At 30.5% G+C, this 15483-nt stretch overlaps 1 protein-coding gene across 1 annotated transcript in view; it reads left to right on the top strand.

Annotated features, from left to right (window-relative positions):
- LOC111641450 (papilin-like) overlaps positions 1-15483 on the top strand; it is a 102676-nt gene that overhangs the window by 56688 nt on the left and 30505 nt on the right. Inside the window, exons 21-25 of the mRNA XM_023387626.1 lie at positions 3736-3912; positions 4616-4792; positions 10573-10767; positions 11306-11512; positions 14145-14315. Of these exons, the coding sequence (XP_023243394.1) occupies positions 3736-3912; positions 4616-4792; positions 10573-10767; positions 11306-11512; positions 14145-14315 (927 nt within the window). The remainder of the gene's footprint in view (positions 1-3735; positions 3913-4615; positions 4793-10572; positions 10768-11305; positions 11513-14144; positions 14316-15483) is intronic.

Genomic DNA, 15483 nt, shown 5'->3' with positions numbered 1-15483 from the left:
TATTGGAAAATTAATTTTTATTTTTTTCTTAAAAATACAATATTGAAGACTAAATATGAAAACAAAATTTTTGCAGTCTTCTGAATGTCCATTTGCACTCACCAGAACCCAATCAACATCGGTGCAGTCAACACTTCTTTACAGACAACTTCTCATTCTATATTTATGCAAAATGTTTAAAATTTCCCATGACTTCAGATATTTTTATATTTTGTAAAACAAAAACGTTGTAAAACCAGAACATAAATATATATTTTTTTAAATACAATATTGGAGACTAAACTTTGAATCACAAGAACTTTTAAACAACTTGCATAAATATTGGCAGAGAAGTAACCTATAAAGAAAGGCCAATTCTGTTGGTGTTGATTGTGTTCAGGTAATTATGAATGGATGTTTAGAAGACCTTAAACTTTTGTTTTTGTATTTAGTTTCCAATATTATATTTTAAAAAGTATATTTATGTCCTGCATTTTTATTCTTTATTTGTCAAAGATTTTTACTGCCATTTTTTATAATTAGCATAACTGTTAAGATTGATTAACACAACTATATGCAAATATTAATAAAAATTAAAGTAAAGGCTTTATTAGAATGTTAATATATAAACTTAGCAAACTTTCCACCTTAATGGGTCTTATAGGACAAAGAAAAGAGTAAGTATTGCCAGCAGATGCAAACAGAAATTTCAAACTTAAAAACGTTAAATTAGTCATCTATTAATATTTCCTTTCAATTTAATAATTTATAACATGTTTTGAAAAGTAGAACACTTCATCTGTAATGTAATATAATTCAAAACTGATGCAACCCGAAACAAATCTTGCAGTTTAATGAATTGATTCTTGTTTAATGTCTTTCTTAAAATATCTGCCATTTGTTCTTTCAGCAATAAGTATTTTACATCAATTATACCTTTGTTGTTTAAATCTCTACAGAAGTATATTTTAGATTTATATGCTTTAGACAGTAATGTTCTCACTTTTTCAATGAATGAATACATAACCTCAAAATGCTGATGGCTCATTACTTTTAATCACAAGGTCTTTCAGCAAATTCTTAGTCCAAATAGCTAGTGCCTGCAGCACTAGCTTGTGCAACATATTATGTCTCTGTTGAGAATAAAGCAATTGTTGTTTGTTTCTTTGTTCTTTTTAACCCAGCATATCACTGATTCAAATATTTCAAACAAGTAACTAGTTGATTTTCTGTCATTGTCTTCAGTACATTCTGCATCTGTATATCCAACAAATACTAGATAGGCAATCTTTTGATATGTTAGACAAAGACCTGTATTGTCTTTAATATATTGGAGAATTCATTTTAAGTTGGTCCAGTGGGCTTTAATAGCATTGCTTTGAAAACAACTGTCACACTTAGATCTGGTCTGATGTTAAGCATCTTAACCATACCAAGCCAATGAGTTCTTGGTATGGTTTTGCTTTTATTATATAATTTTCAGAATTGGTATATGCATTTGATTTTAACTCCATTGAGTTTTAGATCCCTTTAGTATTAGACTGGATGTTGCTTTTTGGAGATGAGTAAAAACTGATTAGATTCACGTAACTGGTTATATAACAAAGGAACAAAGATTACACAAGAGATTACACTGTCTTGACTCATGGAAGGTCAGTGCTGAAAAAGGGGAGAGTAAAACGAGGTCACTGTCACTAACGGTTCCCCAAGGGGTCAATAGCACCACCAACTTTTTATTACATAACAGGAAAAGTATTTAAAAAACATTACCGCAACACAATGCATTGTACGTATCACGATCATATAATATTTAACAATGACTTCAATCATTGATTCCAACATTTAGATCCCTTACAATCTTCCAAACTAAATTAAATCAAGAGGCTCCTCAAATATGTTGATTGGTTTAATAACCTATCTTCCTGAGTTCTATTGATTTTGATTTTCAAAAAACAACAAAGCTTTCTGAGAGCATTCATGTGAATTTTCTTTTTAATGCTGTTTTAATTGCTTATGGCATGTTTTGGTTATTGCTTGCAATTATAATGTTGATGTAAATTTTAACATTAACATTAATATGATCTAATTGGAGTGTACGTTATTTTTAAATGTTTAACATTAAATTTAGCATCTGCATTCCAATTAGTACAAATTAATTATAATGTTGTCTATATATTAGTTCAAATATATCTATTAATTTATATATATACATATATTTATCATTTTCAGATTGTATAAATATTAATTTTTGCTTCAAAGCAGACATTCTACCATGAGGCACCTGTTTCAATTTATCTCCATTATGGAGATAAATAAGTGCTTTGTTTGGCTTACATACAAGTTCTGAATCAATCAGAAGTCCACTGGCTACTTCATTAATATATCTTCTTGTAGATCTCCTGGAGAATAGTATTCTTAATGTCCATTTGACACATGTAGATCTTCAGACAATTGATAAATCTTTAGAGAATTGACCAGTTCTGGTTGTTGTTATCCTTACAACAGGTATATATGATGATGAAATATATACACTTCATCATAATCAAAACCTCTCCATTAGAAGTATCATTTTGTAACAAGTCTTGCTTTGTATCAATCGATATATCCTGATTCATTTTTAACCTTAAATATACCCATTTATTGTGAATGATTCTTTTCCTTTGAGTAAGTCTTTTAAGGTCAAAATATTGTTTTTCTCCAATGAATCCATTTTTTCAAGATATAGCACCTTATCATTTTTTTTTTTTTTTTTGGTCATTCTTCTTTTCTCTGTCCTGAAAAATTTCTGGAACATCCTCAATAAATATTTCTGCATTTAAAGCTAGAACACTATTGTTGTTCAAATATGTTGGTCTAGTTTTAATTTGTGTACTGCAATACAAGGTTGGATTAACAAGAAAGAAGAGTGTACTACACACACACACATTTTATATATATATATATATATATATAATAGAATAGAAAAACATTCTAATATATAACAAATAAATGGAATAATATATATATTATTAAAACTACTCATAGGGACTTCCCATTATTAATTATGTGTATAATTTAAGGAGGGAGGGACTGTGTAAAAAGTACATCATTATACACAATGGAGAGGGGAGGGGTCAAGACATTTTCATTGGACTTATTTTAGTGGTATAGCAGTTTGTTTTTATAAACCTACTTACTAGTCATGTTAATAAACTGCCAGAAATTATTGCAGAACTTTTTAAGTTATTTCTTTAATGTAGGGGGAATCTATGAACTATTGCACATGTAATTGAAGGGGAGAGTATTTGCCAAAAGTACATTATTGTACACAACAGAGAGGAATAGAATGAAAAGTGGCTCAAAAACTATATATGTAATTAATGAATAGATCTATAATTTTAACAGATATTCAAATTTTACTTATATAGTGTAGATATCATTTCAACAAATATCTATAGATCAACCAACAGACTGCCGAAAATCTATCGGGCTAGTTTTTTGCTAATTATTAAATATTTTCGGCAGTCTGTTGGTTGTAGCTATATTATATATCGGGTTGGAGATGTTTGTATATCTATAGATCTTGAGCATGACCATATCCACAATAGATTATCTAAAAGAATGTAGAATTAATTTTAGATAACTGAGAATTTACTATAGGAATTTTAATTATATATGTATTGATATTTTTGAATTTGATATATTTAGTTTAGTTGATATTTTATCTATAAATGTCTTATCTGTCTATCTGTTCAAATTATAAAATTTTTCTTTTAGAAATATGTCACTTAGAACATGAAATAGGATCATGTCAAAATTATAGTGTGAAATGGTACTTTGATGTGACATATGGAGGATGTTCAAGATTTTGGTATGGGGGATGTGAAGGAAATGGAAATCGTTTTAATACTCAAGAAGATTGTGAAAAATTGTGTGTTTCTCCAGAAGGAAAAGGTAAAATTCTGTAAAATTTTATTCTGTTTCATTGATATTTAGTTAACAAATTTTAGATTCAAATTTATCAAATTATTCTTTTATGTTTAATCAGTTATTTTTCATTCTATAAATATTGTCAGCCTTATTCTAAATCTTTTAGTAATTCATTATTGTATTTCTCTTATATTGTGTGTTTATTCTTTAGAATATTGAACTTTTAAAACTTGTATTAAAGTAAGTATTAAATACTGAACTTGTATTAAAACTATCATTTTTACTATCCCAGCTCTGTTACATATAACAGAGGGAAAGTGTGGCAATCAGTCAAAAAATGACCTCCAAGATTTTTATATTTTTGGACTCAGGACCATGAAACATTGAGAAGAACAAAAACATTTGAGGGTTTTCTCTGTACCAAAAAAGAATGCTTCCTGATATGTCCATTGTCACTCCTGTACTGAGTCCAAACTCGTCCCTTGTCTGGCCCCAGGCCTAAAGTAATAAAAAGGAAAGTTTTAGAAAAGAAAAAACAAAGAATTGAAAAATGTTGCAGGTGAAAAATGTAAAAATTGTTTATGGTTTATGTATATGTTTGTTATTAATTTGACAAAATACTCTTATTGTAATTAATTCATTATAATTATGGCAAAGATTATTACAAATGCTAATTAAATAATCATAAAATAATGATTATAAATAATTTAAATATTTTTTTATGTAGCTGCATGCTTTTTACCTAAAGTAGATGGATCATGCGATGGTAAATTCCCATCATGGTATTATAATAGTCAAACAAAGCAATGTGAAGAATTTATTTATAAAGGATGTCTTGGAAATAATAATCGATTTATATCAAAAGAAATTTGTGAACAAACTTGCACATCTCAAGTTGTACCAGGTAATTTATTACTTATATTAAGAAGTAATTATTTACAAAATATATTTTTAAAACAATTTGCAAATATCCTTTAGAATAAAAAATTATGTAGATAGTTAATTTATTTAATTAAAAAATTTGATTATTCTTAAAGGCATATACTAAATAATGCAGAGTGTTCTTAAAAGAACTAACAGATTACAGAAATGCATATTTATTTTACGAAAGTAGATACAACTAGAAGATTTACTCTAATTAGTGAACAAACTCAAAAAGATTTCTCATTTTTAGGAAATCTCAATATTTGCATCATGCATTACTCTCAACATTAAGGTGATATTCAGTGTCTCTCTAGGTGTAATGTAATATGTATTGAGTGACAGTTCAAACTGTGTGTATTATGTATTTCAATATCTATTATATGTGTTTGATAAATTAGGCTCTTTACATAACCCACAAAAAAATTCCAAAAGGAGTTATTTTAAGAGTGGTGGTAGAAATCAAATAGGTCCATCTTGCCATATACAGTGGGTGATCGGTTAACAAACAGTTTGGACTGCGAACAAATCGGACAACAAACATGTTTGGATAATGAACACCTGACAGAACAAACACAAGAAGTGAAGCTGCATTTAAGATTTGTAAAATTATATTTTAATGGCATCTATGCATGGTTTATGGAACAAGATATTCACAGTTGTACATAATATTTTTTGCACTAGTTAATTTCTGTTTTCTGAATTTTTGTAAGTTCTTTTCTGAACTTTTTATTTAAAAAACTGATAATATTAGGGGACCTAAAAAGAGTGGTGTGCCAATAACTGTGCTTACTATAGAAACTAAGCAAGAGATAATAGCAAAGGTAGAGAGTTGGCAGAAGATGTCTTATATTGCCAGGCAGTATGGCTTCAACGCAGGTGCAGTAGGTCTTCGAGTGGTCAAGACGTGCGAGAGTGAGCTCCGACTTACGATCGCCGCATCCGGATTATTGTGCTTCAATCCGAGGATTAATTCACACCGTTGGATTCATCTCATCATTATCTACCGTTTGACGTCTAGTTTTTCCGGTTTCGTCCAGGGGGACAGGCATTACGACACCCGGAAATTCCGAGTTTTTTGACCGCCTTCTTCGGGTGGTTTTTACTGGTGAGTGGTTGAGTAATATATCATCCTTCTCGCCTTTTCAAGGGCTCTCCAACGCCGTCGTCGGTCTTTTGATCTGTCGTTTTAATCGTGTTCTTTATCGATCGGAAGTTGTTTCAGATCGGGCCGTCCCGCGGGCTTCTCGGGCCACCAATCCTTACCATTTTCGGGTAGTTCTTTGGCCATACCCTTGTCTTCGTCTGTATAAATTTCTGTGTCGCCACGGTTAATAGTTTTAAAGTTATACTAGTTTTCATATCTTCATTGAACAAAGAAGTGAAAGGTCATTGACCTTTGCACGTGGTCGGCTCACTTCACCCTTCGTGCTCCTTCCGCCGATCAGCGTCTGTAGCTGCTTGACGGCTTTCACGTGATTCTCATCATGGCTTTCCCAGAAAAGGACCTATTCGAACAACTCACAGCCAGTCTTAACATTATTATGGAAACTATTCCGTCGAATTCACAGGGTACTATAACTACCAAGGGCCGAAAAGGCGTACGGGAGGCGGCCATGAACATGCATGCGGTGGCTAATAGCCTATACGGGATGGTGCTTGCTCTACGATCTAAACCGCAAACCAACCAAGAAAGCTACGCTAGCATAGTAAAAAAAAGCAAATTTAATTGTAGTCAAACAACCAATATGATCAGTGAAGTGATGAGCAATGCCTCCCAACAAAACTCTAATAAGGACTTGATCATAGAGCCAATTGAAACTGCCGAGGGAGAGAGACTGTGCCCAGAAGAGGTCATGGACTCCCTCCAAGAAAACATAGATCCTAGAACCTTAAACATAGGTGTAAAATCTATCCAGACCCTCCCTAGCAGTAGCCTCAAAGTCCGGGTAAAGACAACCCGTGATTTGGGTAGTCTCAAAGAAGCAATAGAAAAAATACCGGCAGTGAACAGTAAGGTTAAACTATCAACCCCTAGACTAAAGAAACCGAAGATAATAATATTAAATGTCCCCCAGAAGGAAGACAAGGCAACATTTATACATAATATCTACGAACAGAATGAGGAAATCTGGGAAAAACTTTCTCTTGAAACCTTTACCAAGGAAATAAAAATAACACATACGATTCAGTCTAGGACGAAAGAAGAACATAGACACGTGGTATTGGAAGTATCCCCAGGGCTTCGAAACGTTCTAATCCGATTAAAATATCTAAGTTATGGATGGAGCTCACTGATCGTAGATGACTACGTATCAGTTCTCCGCTGTTATAAATGCACTGGGTACGGACATATGGCGAATACTTGTGACTCATCAGAAAGATGCAGTCATTGTGCGGAAAAGCACAAATACAAAGACTGTCCTTATCAAAGAGAAGAGCCTAAATGTACGAACTGCAGTAAAGCTAATAAAAATGGGAAGGACGACCACAAACTCTACACCAACCACAACGCTTACTCTGCTACATGCCCAATACTACAGAAGTACAAAAGGCTCTTAGTTAAGCAGACTATCTATGAGCAATAATAGTTAACCCTCCTGCTTACTGTCTTCCCATTCGCAATGTTCAACCAATGTTACAGAATTCTCCAAATAAATACCCAAAAGAGCCAAGCGGCATGTTCCCTGCTGGTTCAAACAGCCAATCGTATGGACATAGACATCATCTTAATCCAGGAGCCGTACACCATAAACAAGGATATTGTGCGCTTTGGTTCTTGGAAGATCCTAAACCACAAACCAACCACGGACAGAACGAAATGCGGGATAATAATCCGTAACCAAGGGATAAATGCTGTATTGGTCCCTGGTCTGTCCTCCAACAGAATCACCACCGCAGCCATTCAACATGGCCCTTTGGACTACATAGTCTGCTTATACTTCTCCCCTTTTGACAACGACGCAGACTGTGTCAATGAACTAAGTCGAGTTACTAAAGAACTGGAAGGTACTAAATTCATAATTGCAGGAGACTGTAATGCCAAATCCTCCCTATGGTACCACGAGGAAGAAGATGCAAGAGGGAGGCTTATGCAAGATTTCTTAAATGAAATGGACGGACTCTCGCTGAACACATCTGACCTCCCCACCTTTCAGACTGACCGTGGTAAGGGGTGGACAGACGTCTGCCTTGCCCCTACCAACATAGGGAGAAACATCATAAGTTGCAGCACGCTGCTCACTGACTCAGCAAGCGATCATCGCTACATTCTTACGGAAATACAAAACGTACAACATAGCCATATCAATGACGTACCCCACCACAGGAAACTCACAAACTGGACACTTTTCAATACAGCATTTGCACAGGAATGGAGGAATCATCACTTCCAAGACCTTACAAACAAGCAAGAAATTGACCGATATGTGAACCACATCACCTCCTCCCTCCAGCTGGCTCAGCAAAGGGCCTCAACCATAAAAACCTGTAAAAAAGCAACCCATTGGTGGAACGACAACCTANAATTATATACTTTCTTACTATATTTACTTGTATGTACAAAATATAATTAACATATACATATATATATATATATGTGTGTGTGTGTGTGTGTGTTAATTATATTTTGTGTAAGGATTTTATGAGAATTTAAAAATCCTCACAAATTAAAAAGGCAGTGTTATAAGGTATCAGAATCTTGTGCCTTGGTCTTGAATATTAAAACCTTGATCTTCAATTACAAGTCCTTTGTCTTGGTCTTTGTTTTAATCTTGCAATTAGGTCTTGTTTAAATCTTGTTTAACATTACTACTGAAAATTGAAAATTTTAATCTATTTTCCTTAAATGCATAATACTTTTTGTAATCTATCAGTTTTTTGGACATTCAGTACAATTATTTATTTTTGTGAGGTTCCAGAACAGGTCACAACTAAAATTTAATTTCAAAGTAATTAAAAGCGAAAGCACTATTGTCGAGTCAGACCAAAGGTTATGTTAGTTATGTAAGAGAGAGGAGAGAAAAAAACTGTAGTTGTTAAAACAAATGCAAAGACGAATGACATAAGGTGGAATGCCAGCCAGGGAAGATAGATCTCTGACACAAGTGCTATCTCCCCTGGTCAAAAAAATCAAAAAAGTGGAAAGATTTGATGGCTAGAAAAACATCACATGCAATCACTAAAGTCCGAAAATTGACAGAAAATAGAAACAACAGGCTAAATTATGAACACATGGCTTAGTTTTATCAACAAACTCATGTCAGAGTTGACAAAAAGGTACTGGACAGATGCCACAAAACAGATCTTTCTCATCACCCAATCAAGTCTCTGTTATCACCTAGAAACAAAAGGGAGACCAATCAGAAAGCATGGAAGCGGATACAGGACCAATCAAAAGGTGAGATTCGAGGGAAAAATCCTATAAAAACCCCGATCTCAAGTTTGAAGGAGATTTCTCCTCCAATACCTATAGCATTTGATCTGTGTCACACCCACAGGATTATAACAGATCCCGACATCACCAAGGAACTCCATATTTGCCTGACCATCTCACCTATGTTGTCTCTGCCCCAGGGCCCTTGCCATTGCCATCACCATCGCCTAAGCATCATCATCACTGCCACCATCAACAGTCAAGTGACACTATAAAATTGACGGTCATCATACCTAGTCACCTAATCTTCAAAGCAGACTATTTTTTCATAGTGTAAGTTATTTTATGACAAAAATAAACAGTTTTGTAAGGACACATGTCATCTTTGCCTCCATCATCACTCACATAAAATCAGTCCCTAGGCTTTTCCTGATGTGCAATTAACTGTTTGTCCCTGGAAGTCGGCTTTCTTACATTTTTCACGATAACTATTTTTTGATATAAGATATTTTTCATAGTAATAGTTTATATAAAAAATAAGTAAATACAGTTTTGTGATTAGAGTTACAGTTATTATGAAAAATCATCTATACCAGTGGTCGCAAAACTTTTTGACCTCACGGACCAGTAAATTCATAATTTAAATCCCGCGGACCACTAATAGGATTTTTTAAGTGTTAAATGTATATATAAAAAAAATTGTGATCTAAGAACACATAAAATATACCTAGTTAATAAAATGAACCAATTTGCATTTGCGTCTGGATTGCGGTGGAGGTCTGACTAGAGAAGCTTTTACAGTGACGGTGATGCCCCAAGTGTCGAAAGTAAATACTTCTTTGCACGTGAATTGGTGGAAATTAAACATTGTTGTATACATGATATATCAATATAAAGACAATGATTATATTCTACAAGTTTTTATAACTTTTCATGTATTGTTATGAATTGAATTATGTTTCAATGCATCTTAAAACATAACATAACGTGATGAGTAAGTATATTCCACATTTTTCTGGGGACCAGCAAAATTTTCTCGTGGACCACTAATTTGATGACCTCTGATCTATACAGTATATAATGTCATTAATTATTTATTAACTAAATATTACTTTAATTGTTAAATTTATCTTCAAAGTATAGTATAAAACTTTAAAAATTGTCTAATTAGCATAGTTAATTTAATAATTAATACAATTCTTGATAATTTAAGATGAGAATCATATCTTTTGCAAGATGCAGTAGAAAATGCTTTTCTCTTGCATTTTATATTGTATAATAAGATTTATCTTATAGTAATTAGAAAGAATTTTTTACATAATGAATAGAAAACTATAATATTTCCATTGTCTTCACAATAATTAATTATCATAACTTTCACTTTGTAGTGCCTGTATCACCTGTATCTCTTGATATTTGTGATTTGCCAAAAAAAGAGGGAACCTGCACAGCAGCTGTGATATATTGGTATTTTAATGTTCAAACACAAACATGTGAACAGTTCTACTATAGTGGGTGTGATGGTAATGATAATCGTTTTGAAACTTTAAGTGACTGTGAAAATAGATGTTTAGCAGAGAAAGGTAAGTAAATAAATTTTTGATGTTTAATGTTATCTATCTTTTAATATAAAATGATAAAAAAAGTAAAAATTTTTTATTTATCATGTAAATAGTAAAATTCAATATATATACTGTATCTCATAAAGAAAGACAACAAAATAAGTACTCAACTATTACCCATAAAGTTAAAAAATAATTGGAGGTAAATAATTCATAAAAATTTATAAGGCTCAGAAAAAATCAAAGTGCATCAATCATAGAGATGCAGACAATCTGTATAATGCATGGCAGTCCATTTATGAAATTTGTCATTTTGTTAACGAATATTTATTCATGGATTTTTTTATTTTATTAATTTTACATCTACAGTGCATAATATTTTCTTTTTTTATGCTGGTAATTGTATGTTGAATATACGATGTACTGTAAATATTAAATAGCATGACTTAATAAAGAACTATTTTTAAAAATATAAATATCTAATATGCTTGAAAATTTTTTATTTTTTCTAAGTTTATATTTTATTTTAAATATACTGAGATTATTTTTCTTTTAATAGAAAAAGACATTTGTAAGTTACCTCAGGTTATTGGAAATTGTTATGATTTTAAACAAAGATGGTATTTTGATGTCAAAAGGAAAGAATGTAAAAGTTTCTATTACAGTGGTTGTAATGGCAACAAGAATAATTTTGGAAGCTATCATGAATGTGAAAAACAATGTGGAAAATCAGTAACAACAGTAAAGCCAGAAAAATTTAAAATAGGTAACTTAATGTTTATATCATAAAAAGTTATATTCTGTAATGAAGATGTTATACATAATAACAATCTGTTTTCTCCCATTTACTGTATTTACTCACATATAAGATAATCTTGCACATAGGACAAGGTGTGACTTTAAAGATCAAAATAAAAAAAATTAGATTTATTAATACAATTCTAATTTTATTTCGTTCAATCACAAGTAAAATATCAAATGCATGTAAATGTACACATTGTCCCACAAAAATTACTGGCATTTTAAACTTTAAGGAAAAATCTTGTAAAATCTACAACATAATTTGTTCATGTGAAGCTGGACAATCAGGAACCCTTTTTTTTTTGCCAATTCTTAACAATTGAATCCACTCTCTGTCGATTATACTTATGAATTTCTCTGAATTCTGATTTCCGAATAATTATCTGTTTTCATGTGGAAATGGATTAAAACTTATATCTGGCTCCTGTGTGATTTTGGAATTTCAATTTGGAAGTCAATTCAAAAGCTTTGCTTTTCCTATTGCTATTCATGTTCACTCTTGACAATATGCAAGAATGATTGAAATAGCCCAGTGAAAATACTTTTGTTTTTAAACAACAGAGGGTAAGCATCCAGTAAAAAATGCGAATACACAGTTCACAAAAATTATTGCAAAAATGCAAAGAATCCTTCACTTGCACATATAGGATGACCTAGGTTTTTGAAGCTGTGAAAAATGAATAAAAACCTCGTCTTTTATGCAAGTTAATATGGTATGTCGTACAGAAAACATCAAGAAATCAGTAAAAAAAACTTTTTTTTTTAAATAAGTATTTGCTAATATGTGTATAAAATATTTTAGATAATTTTAACCTCATACACAAACCATGTTCATTTTATTTGATATAAGTACTCAATAAAAAAATTTAATAATAAACTTATTGTTGATTTTATGATTATGAAATTAAAATTAAACTTGAATAATAATAAAAATCAGTGGAAAATAGTTCATTATATATTTTTATAACTTATTTTAAATATATATTTCTCATGTAATTGATGTAATAGATAACTTATTACTAGACACATGCAAAAAATCAAAATCCAGCAAAAGAAATGTAAATCCTATGAGAAACTAATGTTTTCAACAGCGTTTAGCAATCGTTGTTAGGTTACAAACTGTTCTAAATGCTAGTTTCTGATTAAATTTACACTTCTTTTGCTTGCTTTTTGGTTTTTTTACATGTTATACATTAGATTTATCCAGTATTAGTTCTATATACAACTTAAAACTATTGGTGTTATCAAAATGTTTCTCCAGCTTTATGACTTTTGCAAATAAAAAGTTAAATTGTGTTCTGTTATATTGTATAATTTTAGAAATTTGTTTTACTTTCACTACCCTTTAGTAATAAGTATTTTTCTTAATTATAGTAATATAAATATTTCCAGCAAAAAACATCTTAAAAGATTGTTTTTTAAAGTTCTTTGTAAAACGTTAAAAAATAATCTTGTAACAGGCTTCTGCATACTTTAGATGTATGCAGAAGCCTGGCACATTTATAAATACAGGGAAAAAGGGCAAAATATAAATTTTTGAGAATCAAACAAAATAGCATCAGCATGGAAAGTGGCAGAGTTACAATTATAAAGAACAAATGGACTTGTGCAATCGAATCTGAGAAGATTGTAAAACATAAGTTTTGGAATTTCCGTTTGGCAAACTTAAATTCTGTTAGTTTGATCCTGAAGAAGGTCTGTTAATTTGACCGAAAACGTTTGATAAGTGGTTTAAAATAGACTACATTTTAAAGGTATTTGGAGTTTATTAACTTCAAAACATTGTTTTTAAAATCATTTATAATGGCAAATATGGTTTATCAGACCATCTGTAATACAATCATTATGTATATGTTAATAATATGTACTTGATATTCATTAATTATTCAAATATTTTTAATTTTTGAGTTATCCAGTCTCCTCTGGATAGCTTTGATTTGCCACTGATCAGGCCATATACAGCTATTTCAATCATTACAGTATTTGTTTGAGAAAACAAGGAACTACTGTTCTTTCAAAACCATCCTACTTTCCTGATCTAGCCCCTAATGACTTTAGGTAATGAATAAAAAAAGGAAAATGGAAAATGGTTTCAGTTAATAGAATGCATACAAACAAATTGAAAGATATTTTGTAATCCCTGAAAGAAGTTGATTTTTCTAAATGTTTCCTGAATGTGCAAAATCATGGAAGATGATATTTTGATGAAATTCTGTATATCCTATTTTTCAAAATAGGATATACAGAAATTTATTTAATAACATACTGTATCTTAATCTTTTGACCCATTCTTGGTCTTTTAAACATAATTTGAATTGGAAATAAATACAAGATATTATTTTAAAATAATTCATTTGATTATAAATTAATTAAAATTAAATAATTAATTATATTTTCAATTAATTTCTTTTAAAGTTTCAGTTTTGACAGCTGTTTTTAAATATATCTGATGCTTACATTGCTGTTACTTTTCCAAATTCTTCTTTAACCTATTATCCAAATATTATTATTCTAATTGTTAATAAAATTATTTTATTTTAATATATGATTTAGGAACTTACAAAATATTAAATTTGTTCCCTTTATTCTTTTTTCAGATTACTGTTTTCTTGATCAAGATTCTGGATCTTGTCCAAATAGAGAAATTAGATGGTACTATGATAAAACTGATGGAGTATGCAAGGAATTTTACTATGGCGGTTGCGAAGGAAATGGAAATAGATTTCAATCAAGAAGGGAATGTGAAACAAAATGCACATATTCTCAAGGTATTCTTTTATTTTTTACTATGTTTTAATTTTGTATAAAATAGAGAAAAGAACTGAAGGTTTCAAAATGAAGAGAGAGAGAGAGAGAGAGAGAGATTCTTTTCTGCATTATTTGATAATGTTCATATAAAATAATTTCTAGAAAATAAAATATAATATGTATTTCACACATGTAAGCATTTTTCATTCTACAAATTTTAGCTTATTAATTATTAGATTTTTAAAAATTACTGAAAATTAAAAAAAAAGAAATAAAATTATTCTTACTTTTTGAGAATTTTAATCTTTAGTAATTTCCAGATTATCAGTTTAATAATGATAAATAAAGTAATAAAAAATTTATTCTATTGATTAAATTTGATATTTTGTGTCTGTCTATTCTCATCTCAATGAATTTGACATATGTTGTTTCAAAATCTTTATGTAGATTTGTTTTATTTGAAAGGAGCATAGCAGATTTAAGAAAAATACTTTTCAAGTATTTTTTATATTTATTACTTTATAATTACAAGAATTTTTTTTATAATCTTCTTTGGAGTGGTTCTTGTTTGCCTTATGGCATAATAAATAAATTTATGTTGAGGGATTAATTCAATTAGTGAGAAAAAAAACAGATAATAATAGATATGATTCTGAAAATGTTTAAGATAGTGCTACATATATACTATATATATGAGTGACTTAAAAAAGAATTATTTTAACAAGTAACACGTGTAGTCTTATTGTTAATTGTTTAAATTTCAATATAAAGAAGTAATTTTGTAATGATTTTTGACTCATAAAAGCATAAGTATTAATTTTCTTATATACTAGACTCTTGTTAATGCACTTTTCTTGCACAGTTATGTTGAATTACTGTGTGTGTATAGGCCTAAAGGTAATGATTGATGTCAATTTTTGCCCTTTGGTTCTGAATTTTTTAAAGCTGTACCAGTGGCATGCCGTCCATGGAAGCTGTAGAAGCACTGCTTCCCTTCTATTTTCTAAAATATAAATACATATTGTGCGATTATTTTCATATTTTAATGTACTTTGAATTAATTAAAATTAATATTTTACAACTGCATTATGTATCTTATTACAAATTTATATACATGTGAAAAACAATGATATATTTGAATATAAATTCATATGTGCATATTCCCAATGGAAGCACTGTATTGTCAAA

This window comes from Centruroides sculpturatus, unplaced genomic scaffold, assembly GCF_000671375.1.
Source record: "Centruroides sculpturatus isolate CEXI.00-Female unplaced genomic scaffold, Cexi_2.0 scaffold151, whole genome shotgun sequence".
Taxonomy (NCBI): domain Eukaryota; kingdom Metazoa; phylum Arthropoda; class Arachnida; order Scorpiones; family Buthidae; genus Centruroides; species Centruroides sculpturatus.
The sequence above is the reverse complement of the archived record's forward strand: the minus strand, read 5'-3'. Positions and strand labels throughout refer to the sequence as shown.